This window comes from Boleophthalmus pectinirostris, unplaced genomic scaffold, assembly GCF_026225935.1.
Source record: "Boleophthalmus pectinirostris isolate CB_2022bp ecotype Guang Dong unplaced genomic scaffold, ASM2622593v1 HiC_scaffold_7, whole genome shotgun sequence".
Lineage (NCBI taxonomy): Eukaryota > Metazoa > Chordata > Actinopteri > Gobiiformes > Gobiidae > Boleophthalmus > Boleophthalmus pectinirostris.
The window spans coordinates 12,046,794-12,061,019 of NW_026571473.1; the positions used below are offsets into that span (position 1 = coordinate 12,046,794).

The 14,226-nt window shown below is 38.0% G+C and overlaps 1 protein-coding gene across 1 annotated transcript in view; it reads right to left on the reverse strand.

Annotated features, from left to right (window-relative positions):
• Positions 1-2,062: 2,062 nt before the first annotated feature.
• LOC110172256 (ephrin type-B receptor 1-like) overlaps positions 2,063-14,226 on the reverse strand; it is a 151,888-nt gene continuing 139,724 nt past the window's right edge. Inside the window, exons 18-20 of the mRNA XM_020938094.2 lie at positions 5,797-5,993; positions 4,720-4,875; positions 2,063-2,332 (exon numbers count right to left, since the gene is read on the reverse strand). Coding sequence (XP_020793753.1) covers positions 2,221-2,332; positions 4,720-4,875; positions 5,797-5,993 — 465 coding nt within the window. The 3' untranslated portion in view covers positions 2,063-2,220. The remainder of the gene's footprint in view (positions 2,333-4,719; positions 4,876-5,796; positions 5,994-14,226) is intronic.

Consider the following 14,226-nt stretch of genomic DNA (forward strand, 5'->3'; position numbering starts at 1 on the left):
CTTGCCCCGGGCCCCCAAATTTCTGTTGACGGGTCTGGTTGAAGCATGTCTTCAAATTATACAGTTTAAATCTAGTTAAGTCTATTTAAAACCGCTTTACTGGGATTATCCTGCTTTATTGTTATTGTGTCAGTGTCATAAAGTAGTTTCAGTATGATCATTTATCATTATATTTCTCTGTAGCAATGTATCATGCTTCAAAATTTGTTACCATGACAGGCCTAGATGAAGGGATAACAATATAACATGCTAAAAGCTGAAAAAAGTCAATTATGCGTAATATTTGTGCTTTAAAGTTAACCTTGTAAATCACAAAGATGAATGAGAATATATTTTAGGAGATTTTGTGCTCACAACTGATACGTCATAGCAGCTGGTACTAATACAATATAACCGTAGCTTACCATAGTATCTGAGCTTTGAAAATAACCTTTTTCCAGACATATTTTAAAATGTGTTGTGTCTCTGAACTATGAGTGGGCGTGCTTTTTGTGCTAAGAGTGCGTTAATTTGCTCTGATTGTGAAATACCCACTTTGAATGATTTGAAGTGTGAGTTACTTGAGAGATCTGTTGTGCACGCATGGAAACGTAGCTATTTACACATTTAAATTGGATCAGTGCGTTTGGTTAATTGTTTTTGTTTGATGAAGCAAGATAGAAAAAGAAATATTTCTGGCATATCTTGTTAACAGAGGCTCATCTAAATTGCTGGCTTGTGTCCATTCCTGTGCAGTCTATTGACTCCACAAGTTTCAATAAAGGCCTAATTGGCTACACAGCAAAGCAATTTCAATGGCGTTGTTGGAACAATATGCAAAATGTAGATGAAAACAGGCTGCAATGTTTTGTAAATCACATAACATTATATTTGTGTTCATTGGTGTGGATGGAGATTGACTATTATCCCATTTTCCATCTATGCTACTGTTTGTGCCAAATATGATCCTATGTTTTTTGTCATTTCAAGAGCAAAACAAACCAGTAACCCATTTCTATAATACTACTGTTTTAAGGATTTTGTTTTCATAATCATCTTTGCAAAAATTGTCATTTGTCAACTACAAAAAATGCTTTGTGATATGCAGCTGCCATATACACATTTTCATCGTAAAACAATAACAACAATATAATAATTTCATTCATGGTTTTGTTGTGTATTGATTGTAAATACATTCTCAGTGCTGCAACTGAAATTTTGTATATTTTGTGCTGTTTCGTTTATATTTGTTAATGGTGTAACACTTGTTTCTGTGGGCAAACTGACCCATATGAGAAAGACATACTACTCATTGGATAAGTGCTATTTTGAAACCTCACTGAATTTAAAGGTGCACTGTGTAACTTTTCTGGTAGAGGGGTCCGCCACCTGTTTGTCTCACAGTAAGAAACCAGGTTTTTCTATGTTTTTGGCAATTAAATCCCCTGTAATTCTGTAATACAATAAATGCAAGTTAGATTGGTTTATTGACATTTCAGATAAAGCAATAACATGGAGACAAGCAGATGGCAAAAACTCCACCAGAAACGTTAGAAAGTGCAGCTTTAACACTAAACTTTAACCCAGTAATATTAACATACCGCAAAGATGATCCACTCTCTGCACTGAAGTATTTTAAATATAGATTTTAAAACCGTCTTGTCCTTTAATTCACTACACTTCAAAGTTTGTTCCAGCGACAAGATGGAGATAATCACAGAGAGGTCACAAACGCTTCTGCGACAAATACTCAAGAAGGAAACATCCCATAATATATGTACAGGCTCTTCAATGTGAAGAAAGTACCAGCCAAGTGTTGGGTCTCTTTCTGAGTTCAACCATCGCAATTTTCCCCAACACAATGAAGGAGTCTCAACAAGATGTGCTTATGATTAGGCCTGCATGGATCCACATAGCAGGTTGTGTCCTTTATATACAGTGACTTTAAAAAAGCTGATTTTTTTGGAGTCTTGTAAACTGCACTGCGGAGCTCATTGTTGAAGTCAAGAGTTAGATTCAAGCGTCTTCATATTTTCGAACAGAAACATATTTTCTTCCATGTTTTGAACAGCAGCAGGCTTGACTTCAGATTCATTTTAAAAACAAATTGACAGATATACGATGCTGTGGTGACGTGACCGTACAATGAATGGCCACAGTGATTGTATTAGACTCTGGAAATGGTTGTAGATTTCAATTCTATGGGTGTAAAGTTTGTCAAAGTTTGTCTCCCTTGGGTGCTCAGACGGACTCGGTGGGAGATTGGTCATCCTGGTTCGGCCTCATGGACTGTACACTGGTCAGGATTTTCTTCTGGTGTCCGGCAAGCAGCACGCCAATCCTCTGCAGATCCCTAAAGAGACAATAAGGAGAAAATGCTCTGTTGTTTATGTTCATTATGTCATATAAAATCTAATTGTTTAAACTTGTAATTTTTGTGCAATTTAAAATCAGTAGCAGTTGCACTAGGGTATTACAGTACTCCAACTAGGCAATATTTCTGTGATATTTTGGCATTGAAAAAGGCTCAGCAGCTTTAGCCAGATGTATATTTGTAATCTATGACACCCGTGGATCATTATGTTTTAAATTGTTTAAAATCGCAATATAATAAGTCCACTAACTTCTGTATTAGAAAACTAGTGCCCAATGAGAGCCGAAGTCACCAAAAACATCACCACAACAGAGTCAGTGCGACTGACAGATAGCTGCAGATCTCACTAGTGAGCAGCAGATTTTTTTGTCATTTGTACCAAAATGAACACGCTGCACTGCCAAATCCTACTCCGATAATAAAAAATAAAATTCCAGAACACAGTAAGCACAGAGAAGTGGGCGTATACCGGGGACAGTGAAAACAGGAGTTAATCAGCAACATGGCAACTGAGAAAATAAGATAATAAAGATCGCTCAAGTGTGCACAAATCACTCCAAATACAACTTAGAGAGGTTAGATGGTGAGGGGAAACAACTATAGCATGGTTAAAAGCTCTAAAAAGTCAATTTAGCACAATAGGTCTGCTTTAAAAACATGTATAATTTATGGCAATGGTGATCTCTCTTAGATACGGTTAAAACCTTCCACTAAATAACATATAGTGGGCTACAGTCTGGGTCTGAAGAACAAGGCCTTGATGTATCTGACAATACACATTAACCGTGTTTATGAATGTGCCACTATTATCGGATTTACCGTATCCCTGAACCTGGAGATAATAACCACATTGCAAACAACTGCCATTTAAAAAGTAACAGTCATTTTCCTGTCAGTTTGATAATACTATTTTTCATGGTATAGTTACAGTTATAATGCCCACCTGACTGAATGTTTTGAAACCTATTATGAAAATGTACCCACTGTTCCAAATGCATTTATGATAAACGGCTTATTTTCAACCCAGCGCAGTATAATTTCATCTAAGCACTACTGAGTACATTTCAGATGGAAGTTCTCTGACAAAAAAGACTCTGCTTTCTGATTTTATTGTCCAGAGCATAGTTTATAGTGTGTTTTAAACCTACACAGACATTATGCAGTAAAGTTCCCTTATATAAAGTTAGCTGGGTCATGGCTTTCATGTGACTGTCTGGTCTATTCACCACGGCTCAAGTTAAAGAGCTTTTAATTAATCCCATTGGGCCAACATATACTCTTTATCTGACCTATGGAAATGAGCAGGAAGAGTGGGCTGACCACAAGTCCAGGGGATCAGTAATGGCTCTCAGGTGGACCAAGTAAAGCTCTGTGAAATGGGTGTGGGTGTGGGACTTAATGTACAGTGCAATGCCATAAAAAAACATGCAAAGTAAAAGGGATTGAAAGGACTGTTTAACATATCTACATATTTTTCCTAAAATGTTTCTACATAGTCACACCACTGCCTGTTTTCCACTGAATGTTGGAAATTGGGGTGTCAGAGGGATTACGGGTCCAAAATCAAGTCCGAACAATCCATACTGACATTGTGTCTTTTTGCAAAACACTTCATCCAACTATGTATGAATTATGTAAATGGTAATGGATTTGTAGCTTTCCTTATATAAAAAAAACTATTTCAAGTCAATATTCTAGTTAAAATATTATCATAACACAAGAATGGCCCTATATAAAAACAGTCCACAACTTTAGCTGGTCTAAGAAAGGGAAAAAACCCTATTTGGCAATTCTACTTAAAGGTGCATTGTGTAACTTTTCTGGTGGAGGGTCAATCAAATGCTTTTCTCCATGGAGATGTCATTCCTTTGTCTGGAATGTTTCACAGTATTATATTAAACTTTTCTATATTCACAGAAACCAAACCAGACCAAGTTAGAGGTCAGATCTGTGGAGAGGCAAGTCACAGTTGCTCACAGTCAGAATGTCTGTTTTTTTTTAAGTATTTTGAGCTATAAAACCACCTGTAAATGATTAAATCTAAGATAGAGCTGTTTAATCGAAAAGTTACACAGTGCACCTTTCAGCTTGGGGTAAACGATGGTCAAACTGTCTTAAATATTCCGATAACATTTTGAATTTATTTTCCAAGCCGTGTTCCATTTTCAGTGCCTAATTTTCCCTGAGAGCTCAAAAATCTGGAAGTTCTCACAGTGAGGACTCGGGAGCACAGACACCGCGCACAAATGGCGCAGCAGTCAGATAGCAGCTGTCCACCGCTCTGCCAAGCTAACAAGACGCCAAGTTGGCAGGTAATGGCATGAACGGGCGAGGGGGGCAGACACACTAAAGCGGAGGAGACTTACTCTGCCGTGATCTGAGTAACAAGCGGCAGGGAGGTGAAGCCTGAGCCCAGGAAAGAGTCTCGATACTGGGTCATCTTCAGCGCCGCCAGCCAGTCCTCCACAGAGCTCACCCGGCTCAGGTCTGGTCCACGGTCCAGTAAGGGGTGGATGCATGGGCTGGAGGCAAGAGGCAAGGATAGAAGTCTAGGTTAATATATTAAAATGTTCAAATGAATGTGGGAGGAAATGTAAAATTTGAAAATTACTCAAGTGTACAATGTATTCTGTGGAAAAAGTGACAATATTATTATTTATATTAAGGGATCCAATAAGGGGATTCGAAGTGGGAGCCACTATTATTTATATTATATTTGAAAGGTACTATGTAACGTTTCCGATGGAGGGTCTGTTGTCTGCTTGTGTCCATAAAGAGGTCATTGTTTAGCCTGGAAAGTTCCACAGTATGGCATTAAAAGTAATCTATCATGCCACATTATCTACCATGCCTTTATTCAATTACATATCTTTTTCTTGCTCAAAATAAGTGGTGTCACCAGGCAGATATGACCTATAACTTGGTCAGGTGGCATTGTAATAACTGTAGAAAACCAGTTGGACGCTCCACCGGAAAAGTTACATAGTACACCTTTAAATTATCTCTTTTAGCATTGAAGTAATATTATACTATGTAAATATGTACTAATAAATATATTTAAATATAAAATGCAACACACAAGTTATTGAGATGAAAAAATACAGGTAAAATTTTGAAGTCTGTATATATAGTGGTAGAAGTATAGCTACAAGTTGTATTGTATTTTATAATGACAATATTCATAGATGTCATCCTCTATCATAATACCTTATTGAATTATATTGAAATAATATAGTACGTAATAATATAACATTTCACCCACAGTTATAAACACAATGTTTTTGAGACCAAAATGCAGGTAAAACAATCGGTATAGTCACAAATTGTAGTATTTCATAATGACAATATTCAATGAGATGTAAATTAAAATGTGTTTCTACCATTCTCTGCAAACGGGGAATAATAAATAACGCATTTACATACAGTACAGTAATATGTCTTACCCTGGGGGGATGTTGTTGATGCCTGTTTTGAGAGAGGCGGGGTTGCGGATCATCTTGTCCAACATGCTGACGATATCGGGGAACTTTGGCCGAGCGTTCCTGTCCTTCTGCCAGCAGTCGAGCATCAGCTGGTGCAGCACCACGGGGCAGTCCATGGGCGCGGGCAGCCGGAAGTCTTGCTCTATGGCATTTATCACCTGGGAAACAGCGAGGGGGCAGAGCAGGGTGAGGAGAGGAGAAACAAACGAAAACACTGGTCTGAGCAAAAACAAGCAAGAACCGGGGCATTTTTTGAGGAATAATACTGATTTATCAATAATTTATGAATAAAAGTGAAAAAAGTTAATATGTTGAATAAAATGAAAACAGGATTGCATTCATGTTCTTGAATGTCAGAATTTCAGATGACGGGTAGCGGCCTGTACAACTCCAAAAATCCAAACTTGATCCACAAAAGTGAACCTTATCATTAACTGTCAAGGATTGCCTCCACAAACTTTTTTCTTTTCATCTGACAACAATCACAATTTTGGTTTTACTCAATAGCACCACTTCTGAAGCTTGTGACTGTACAAAAATATTTCTTATGTTTATTCATGCCAAGAGAAAAAATAGTGAACTTTGTTTTTGTTTCAAGTGGATAAGCCTAGTAATTACAGAGATATCTGTGTAACAGCAAATCCTACCACATCATTCTGACCTGCCCTCCAGCTCAAAAACAGATTCTGCAATGTTCTGATATCACTCAAACACATCATATAGAATCATTGCAATCACATGGTTGAAATCGCTTTTACATAACATACTGAAGTACACTGGTAAAACAACTATGCCGAATATAGGCTAAAAACACAAACTCTAGTAGTGTTGGGCGATACTGCATTAAAAAAAAATGAAGTCATGATCTTGACCCTGTGATGATTCAAGTGCATATGATTTTTGTGATTCTCTAAATTTGACTTAATTTGGTGGGATTGGAACTATTGTAAATATAAATTATAGTTTTACACAAATCAAGAAGTAATTTGCAAAGAAAAGATTAACAATGCAGTATGTTGAAAATGTATTCTGTCCCAAAGGTTTGCACAATTTCAGATAATAACTAATTTTTTCTGATAATTTAAACATGATTTTAGATTGTCAGATAATAATTTCTGTGTACATTAGAGGAGTTTTGCTTGGTACTGTAGTTATGGAATCCCCTAGTGTGAGGTCACAATTTCCAATGGAAGTAAAATTTTAAACCTAAAAAATAGCCAAATTGGGAAAACAAGGATGAATGTGTTTGCAAAAATCCTAACTATATTGAAGATATGGCTATACAGTGATTCAGTGCATCTCGGTTTAATGCAGCTGTATGTTTGAGACTTTGTGGATTTAACCTGTAACAATGAAGTATGAACTTTCAGACCAACTATATTACTTAATTTACCTCTTAAAGTCTGAAGAAACTTACACAGTATAATATTCTCTTCAGTCTATGCCGCAATGTTGTTTCATTTAGTATTTGAAAGGAGTGAGCCCAACCACAAAACACATTATAATGGATCAGTGCGACTAATTAGTGAATCTAACCATCCATTACATAAGCAAAGTGCCTTCTATCCCTGACGGCGCTTTCAAAGAGACAGTTACAGTATTTAAACACAATGAAGTGAAAATGTCATTGACACACTGTTGTAGAAGCAAGCTGACTCATTCACTGCAGGCAAAGTGAAGCCATATCACCATTAAGTTACAGTTATTACAAGATAAAATAAAACCAAGCAAAAAAAAAATGGATTTGGGTTTTGGGGAGCATATTCCAAATAAAAGCAGAAATAGTTTGGGTTTATATTGTGCATCTGCAGCATTCGCAAGTTATTAAAAAAAATACTGGAATATTCCAAGCAAAGAAATAATATATCCATGGAGGCAAGCCGGTGGCAGAAAAATTAAAGGGCCCATATTACGTTATTTTCTGATCTGTTATAATGTTGCTTCTTCATCAAAACATACCTGGAGTCATGTTTTGCTTCTTTCACACATGTAGGCTCAGTTCTTCTCTCAAACTGAAAGTTCTCTGTGCTTCACTGTGTTTTTAAACTCCAGTTTGGATAATTTTGGTTCTGGAATTGCCAATCTCTATTGAACAAAAGGTAAAATGTAACTTAACTTGAAAACTGCCATTTTATGACATCGTAAGGCGGAACAGAACATTTTAAGCTTTGGAGATGTAGACAGATTAAAAATAAATGATGACTCAGACATGTGAATTAAACAAAACACAACTTCAGGTATGTGTTTCATGAGGTAACAGCATTATAACATGGCTTAAAGCTCACAATTTTAAGTAATTTTATAAGACCTTTAAACAGTGCACCTTTAAAAGTGAACTGAGGTGACCTACCAACTGTACATATAGCAAGAGTAGGTTGCCATTGTGTAAAAGTTAAACCAATAAACACCCTCTAATAATGTATCAGGGCAAAAATACTGAAATAAATCACTATATAATCAAGTTACACCACAATAGGAGGAAATTATATTACTATGACCGCATACAACCCCCATTCTGTCTTTGGTTTGTGCCGCCCAAAATAGATGAAAGATGAGACAAATCCGATGCGGAGTCCATCTGTTTACAAAAAAGTTTAGAAATTTTCCTTCAATAACTTGCTCATTTCAAACGTACCCTCCTCCTCTCCTCTTTATAAAACCGCCTTTGATTCTGAAACAAGACAGGTGTATTTTGTACTGTGAAACTTGCCTCAATCAGCTTTATTTAAAACCACAGAAAGAGAGAGTGGTGTTAGTTAATAAGAGGATAGAGTTTCCAAGTGAGGAGAGGGGCTGGACACAGTGTGCAGTATCCAGCGGTGATATTCTGCTTTGCTGTGTAACACCGGTGCAGTGTCTGATGTGAGAGCCAGCTAGTCTTACACTGATCCACTCACCGGGGCTTCTGATTTCATTATGTCTGTGCAGGTATATCAGGTTCAATCAAAACTGTCTGCAAGATTCTCACACTTTAGCTGGAGTTTATCAGATGGGGAGACACAACCTTGAATGCCGAAGTAGAGTATTTTTATTGCAATACAATCCTGGCATGTTGGACCTATGATGACTTGAATGCCTTTTTGTCTTGTAGTAGGAAAAAGACAAAAATGTATTAATTCTACAAGTGCATATTAAAGCAGGAATCAGTGAGTCTCCTAATGGACTTTCGACTCTTCATGAGCACATACTTGGGGACAGCGAGACCTTCAAAATTTGTTTTAATTGAAATGGGTTAGTAGAACTTCCAAATCGGACCAAATCTCTCTATTTATGGGGCGCTACAGTAGGGCTGGGCAAAAAAATCTATATATCAAATCTGACTGAATTTTCCCACTTTCTTGCATAGGAACATTCAAGAAACGGTGCTCACTGGGACCAAAGTTTATCACTGGCAGCGCTGTTACTTTGAAATCCGTGACGTCAAATTAAATATTGGGGCTGCGTGCTTAATGCAATAGTTTATGTTAGCTCATTCAAAATATTTTCTTCAATGGCCAATGGGTTCTAGCCTGGCTGGCACGTGCCTCCGCTCAATTTCATTTATGTCCAGCGACTAGGTCAGGAACCAGAATATACAAGATGGTTCACAAAAACCCTAGAAGTGCAAGTTCGGGCACCAGCCAATCAGCAAAGAGTGATATATTCAGTGTTGTCAACAATTCCCGAGATTGAGGCTTTAAAGCCGGAATAAAGAGAATGTTTACTGAATTTCATCACAGGGAAAGACGTTACTGCCCTTCTTCCTACGGGATTTGGCGCATTACATACGTCACGACCAAACAGCAGCAATTGGTTAAATTAAAAAAGTGCCCGCCTACCGTTGAGCAAACAAAATCTAAGGCTGCAAGTAACACTGGCTTATGAATCAGGCTAAATGAGTTCAATATCATCACGGAATACAATTGTTTAAATTTTGACACTTTTCTGTAGTTTGTAGAACATTTTTAGTGGTGGTGTTGTGTGTGCGCTGTTTTTTTGGCACTGGCTTCCCACAATAAACTATTCTTTGTTGTCAAATTTTTGTTGAGAATGTCAAATTGCAAAACCATCAAACTGGAAATAACAAAACAACCAGCAGATAAAGCACCATTAGCATTAGACTGGTGATGCTTAACCTAATTTCACGGTCCCAGAAGTATTGAGTCTTTTCCTGTCCTTATCCGGTGTCCTCTCTCAGGTGTTGTCCCACGAGTGTCTCTAATGTTCTCCATCCTGACCTGCACACCTGCTCCTGTCCTCCTCTTTCTCTCTTTCTCTCTGTCTCTTCCCCCTCTCTCACCCCTAACCCTCACACTCTGTCATACTCACTACAGTCACATGCGCATGTAACTCCTGGTACACTCTTGATCTGATTTTTGTTTTGTTTCTCCAAAGAGCCGATCAGCCGTGTAGCTGGGAGACGTTCAGGGTTGTCTTGTAATTTAGCGTTACCATTAAAACTTTGTAGCTACAGTATAATTCAAAACAGCTGACATGTACAACCAAATCGCTTAAGTGACAGCGCAGGAAATGTGTAGCTCATATATAAACAATTTACTCTCCACAGCACAATTAAAAGGTTCCATTTTGTGTTGTGTGTGTGTCATGAAGCAGTAGTTTTCAAGTTAACATGTACATTTTACTTTTAGTTAAATTGAGATTGTAGAGCCGAAAGTTCAAAAACTCAGAGGGCCATAATTTGTGTCATTGCTGATCTAAAAAGAGTGAATACTAGGGATGTAACAATAACCAAAATATCGTAATATCGTATCATCAAAAGTCTCACAATAATATCGTGGATCATCACAATATATTGAATTACAAGTTTCTTTGCTTAAATGAAGAGTTATGGAGCACCTACAAAAAGACAAAGGGAACTACATAGACCATGACCCTTTGCTCCATTACTGTGTAGACTACATGAAGAAATAACAGTTCGAAGCACTTTCAAATCATAGTTTTTTGGATTAAGACATTTTAAGAGGAAAAAGCAGCATATTCAGTTTTGTTCGCCTCCACAAAATATCACAATAAATATCATACCATGAGATGTATATTGTGAACATATCGTACCGAGAGATTTGGATATTGTTACATCTCTAATCGTGAGCTTCCCCATCATACTGTGAGTTTTCCCACGATATCGCAATAAATATCGTCCCGTGAGGTTCATACCGTGACAATATCGTACTGTGCGACTTGGATATCGTTATAACCCCAGTGAATACACATTTAAACATCTAATATTTGCAGAGCTGTTTCTTGCCTTGTGCAGTTGAATGCCTCTCCTAGTGTGAAGTGTGCTGTATGTATACACACAGCAGCGCTCCAAGTAAGACCAGAGTTCTCCAAATCTGTTTATGCAATTTGGAAGATCTGAATCTCCATCTAAGTTTCACATTTTCTACATTTTATAAGTCCTATTCAAATCTGTTTTCCTGGCTCGCATGTAGTGACAGTCTACTACAACGCCGTTCACTCCCTGCTCTGTTTTGTCTAATTATCTCGGACTTGTCTTGGCTCTTGACTCCTCTGACATTTGGCTGACTGCCTGCTCCCTTTTGGATGTCTCTTCTCTGCCTGTTGACCTACTTATTTCACTTTTTCCACTTTTTCTCCCTGTCTGTAAAGGTTATCAGACATGCATTAGGATTACCTGCACAACATTGCTTTAAAGGTGCGCTGTGTAACTTTTTGGTTGGGGGGGTCCTCCACCTGCTTGTTTCTATGGATAAGTCACTGCTCTGCCTGGAAAGTTCCACAGTGTGACTTTAAACAGCTCTACCTTACATTGATTTAATTACAGGTGGTTTTATACCTCAAAAATACCCAAAAAACAGGCATTCTGACCATGAACGGGGTTGCCTCTCCACAGATCTGACCTGTAACTTCGTCTAGGTTGATCTCCATGAAGATAGAAGGCGTTAATACCAAACTGTGAAACACTCCAGACAAACCAATGACATCTCCACGGAGAAAAGCGTTTGACTGACCCTCCACCAGAAAAGTTACACATTGCACCTTTAAAATACCACTTTTAACTTTGCAAATTGCTAGTTTATACCTGTACTGCGTGAAATATAATGTATAATAGTAGCGCTGGGGATTAGCTGAACTGTAGTTGACCCCGGCACACTGCTAAAGCTTTGGTTCGGCATAAATTCTCTCAAAGCACACCTGTCAATCAAAACGCCAGCACGAGCAGCGAAACATCACAGCTTTTTTTCATGTTTAATTCATATCGAAATTCTGCACCTGTGGCGTCTCCATAGACAATTTCCGCGTACACGTTCTTTGAAATTTGCAAAGGTGATTTTTTTTTTACTCATCCCTCATTTTTTCATATTTTGCGTGTCTGTTCATGTGTGGTTATAGTTTAAACTTGAGAGGGTGCGGGCTTCATACATAGTTAATGCCCCAGCAGACTCTCGTTAGCCTTGGCAGTAGAAGCATGCACTGTTCCCCATCATTATTATACACACATGGTGCCATTATAAAAGTGCCAGCGTCATTACACAGGTTCTGTGCCGTTACTGTTGCATAGGCTGCTCCCAGGGCCCGGAAAACTAGAGCAGGGGCTAAAGGAAGGGTTGGAGATAGAGGGAGGAGTGTGGTGAAGTTTTGATTGGTCAATACATACCGTAATGTTGAGGAATTGTGGCTAGAATAATGATGGGTCACTAGTTGTCTGTGCTTGGGAAACCATTAAAGGTGCATTATGTAACTTTTCTGGAGGAGGGTCCATCAAATGCTTTTCTCCATAGAGATGTTGTTGTCTGTTATTGTTATTGTATTGTTACTATATCATCTTTTAAATCACTTCTTTAAAAAAATATATATATACATAGGTTGGCCTTCCTTTAGCTGGTTTTAGTTTGATTTTATTCCTTATTATTGTATTTATTTTTATTTTATTTTTATTGCTTTGTCTGGAATTTGTCTTTGTCCATCATCATGGAGACCAAACCAGACCAAGTCAGAATGCCTAGGTGTTTTTGAGATATAAAACCACCTGTAATTTAATCATTTTAAGGTAGAGCTGTTTAATGTCATACTATGGAACATTTCAGGCAGAGCAGTGACTAGAAACAAGCAGGTGGAGGACCCCCTGCATCTCCATAGAAACAAGCAGATAACAGACCCCTAACCAAAAAGTTACATAGTGCACCTTTAAGCTTTTAGTGCAAAGAACATTATTGACTAGGGACCAAATTGGGTCAACACAGGAAATAAACCAAGTCAGGGCACTAGCTTGAGTAAGGAGCCTGTGTGTAAAAACATTCATTGGTGAAGAACCAAGTGGAAACAACTACATGTGACTATCCCCAGAGAGGTCGGTATGATCAATCTATCTATCTATCTATTGATGTAGGTCGAATCAATTCTCATTTACAGTGATGACCTGGCAAAGAGTTAATTCTGACACATGTTCTTCACTCATGGTTCAAAATGGGGTAAAGGGCTTTTAACATATAAACCAAGACTCAAAGACTAAAATGGCTATAAACAGGGCAAATTCAGCACTCAACCACAACTAAAAAGAAACTTTTCTTCAAGTCAAAGTACACTAAATCCAGACAGCAATAAAACAAGTGCCACCATAAACTATACTCTACACAGCAGAACAAAAGTTATTGAAAAGTTCTACAATTGTTCTATATATGATAAGAAAACCATATACGAGTTGCAGCATCTATCTGTATATTTGGGGTTTTCTGGGATTGGGGAGAGAGTCAGATAAAGTTGAAAAGTTGTCCATTCTCCCATCTCTCTTTGGACTGCAGTGCAGCAGGAAGTGTACAGTCTGAGCTCTGACACAGTCTCTGAGCTGCAGGTGCTGAGTGAGCCCTGGGCTCCCCTCCAGGAGGGTCATGCCCTGAATGTCTCCCAAACAAACACTCATGTTATCGCACCATAGTGAACGCTGACAGGTGGAGACAGTATTATTTTTTTCTGGAAATAAAAAAATACATGCCGTGTATTTTATCTATACTGCACTGAAGCAGTAAAACTCAGAGTGAATAAGACTGATTTGAGTGTTTTTTGTGGATATTTTTTACAGAGGGAGAGAAAAATAATACTTTTCTAACTCCATGGACATCAACTAATACCCTGGAGTTGAGATCGGTTAAGTGTCTTGCCCAAGGACACAAAGGCAGTATGTAACACCTGACACAATGGAAAATGGAGAAGTAGTGCTGCTGCTGTCAGAAAGGTTTTGGTGGATCATCCTCGGAGCCAAATTCATTTTTAAGTTCAAACTTAAGCTTGTAAAAATTCCCTGAGTCCTCTGTGTGAAAGCCGATAGATATATTTTGAGACTGAAGAGAGTGGGATTTACGGGCTGGCTGCTTTGAAGTGGGTTTAGTGCCAAATCCAAATGTAATCTGAGCATCACATTTGTCTGAGAAT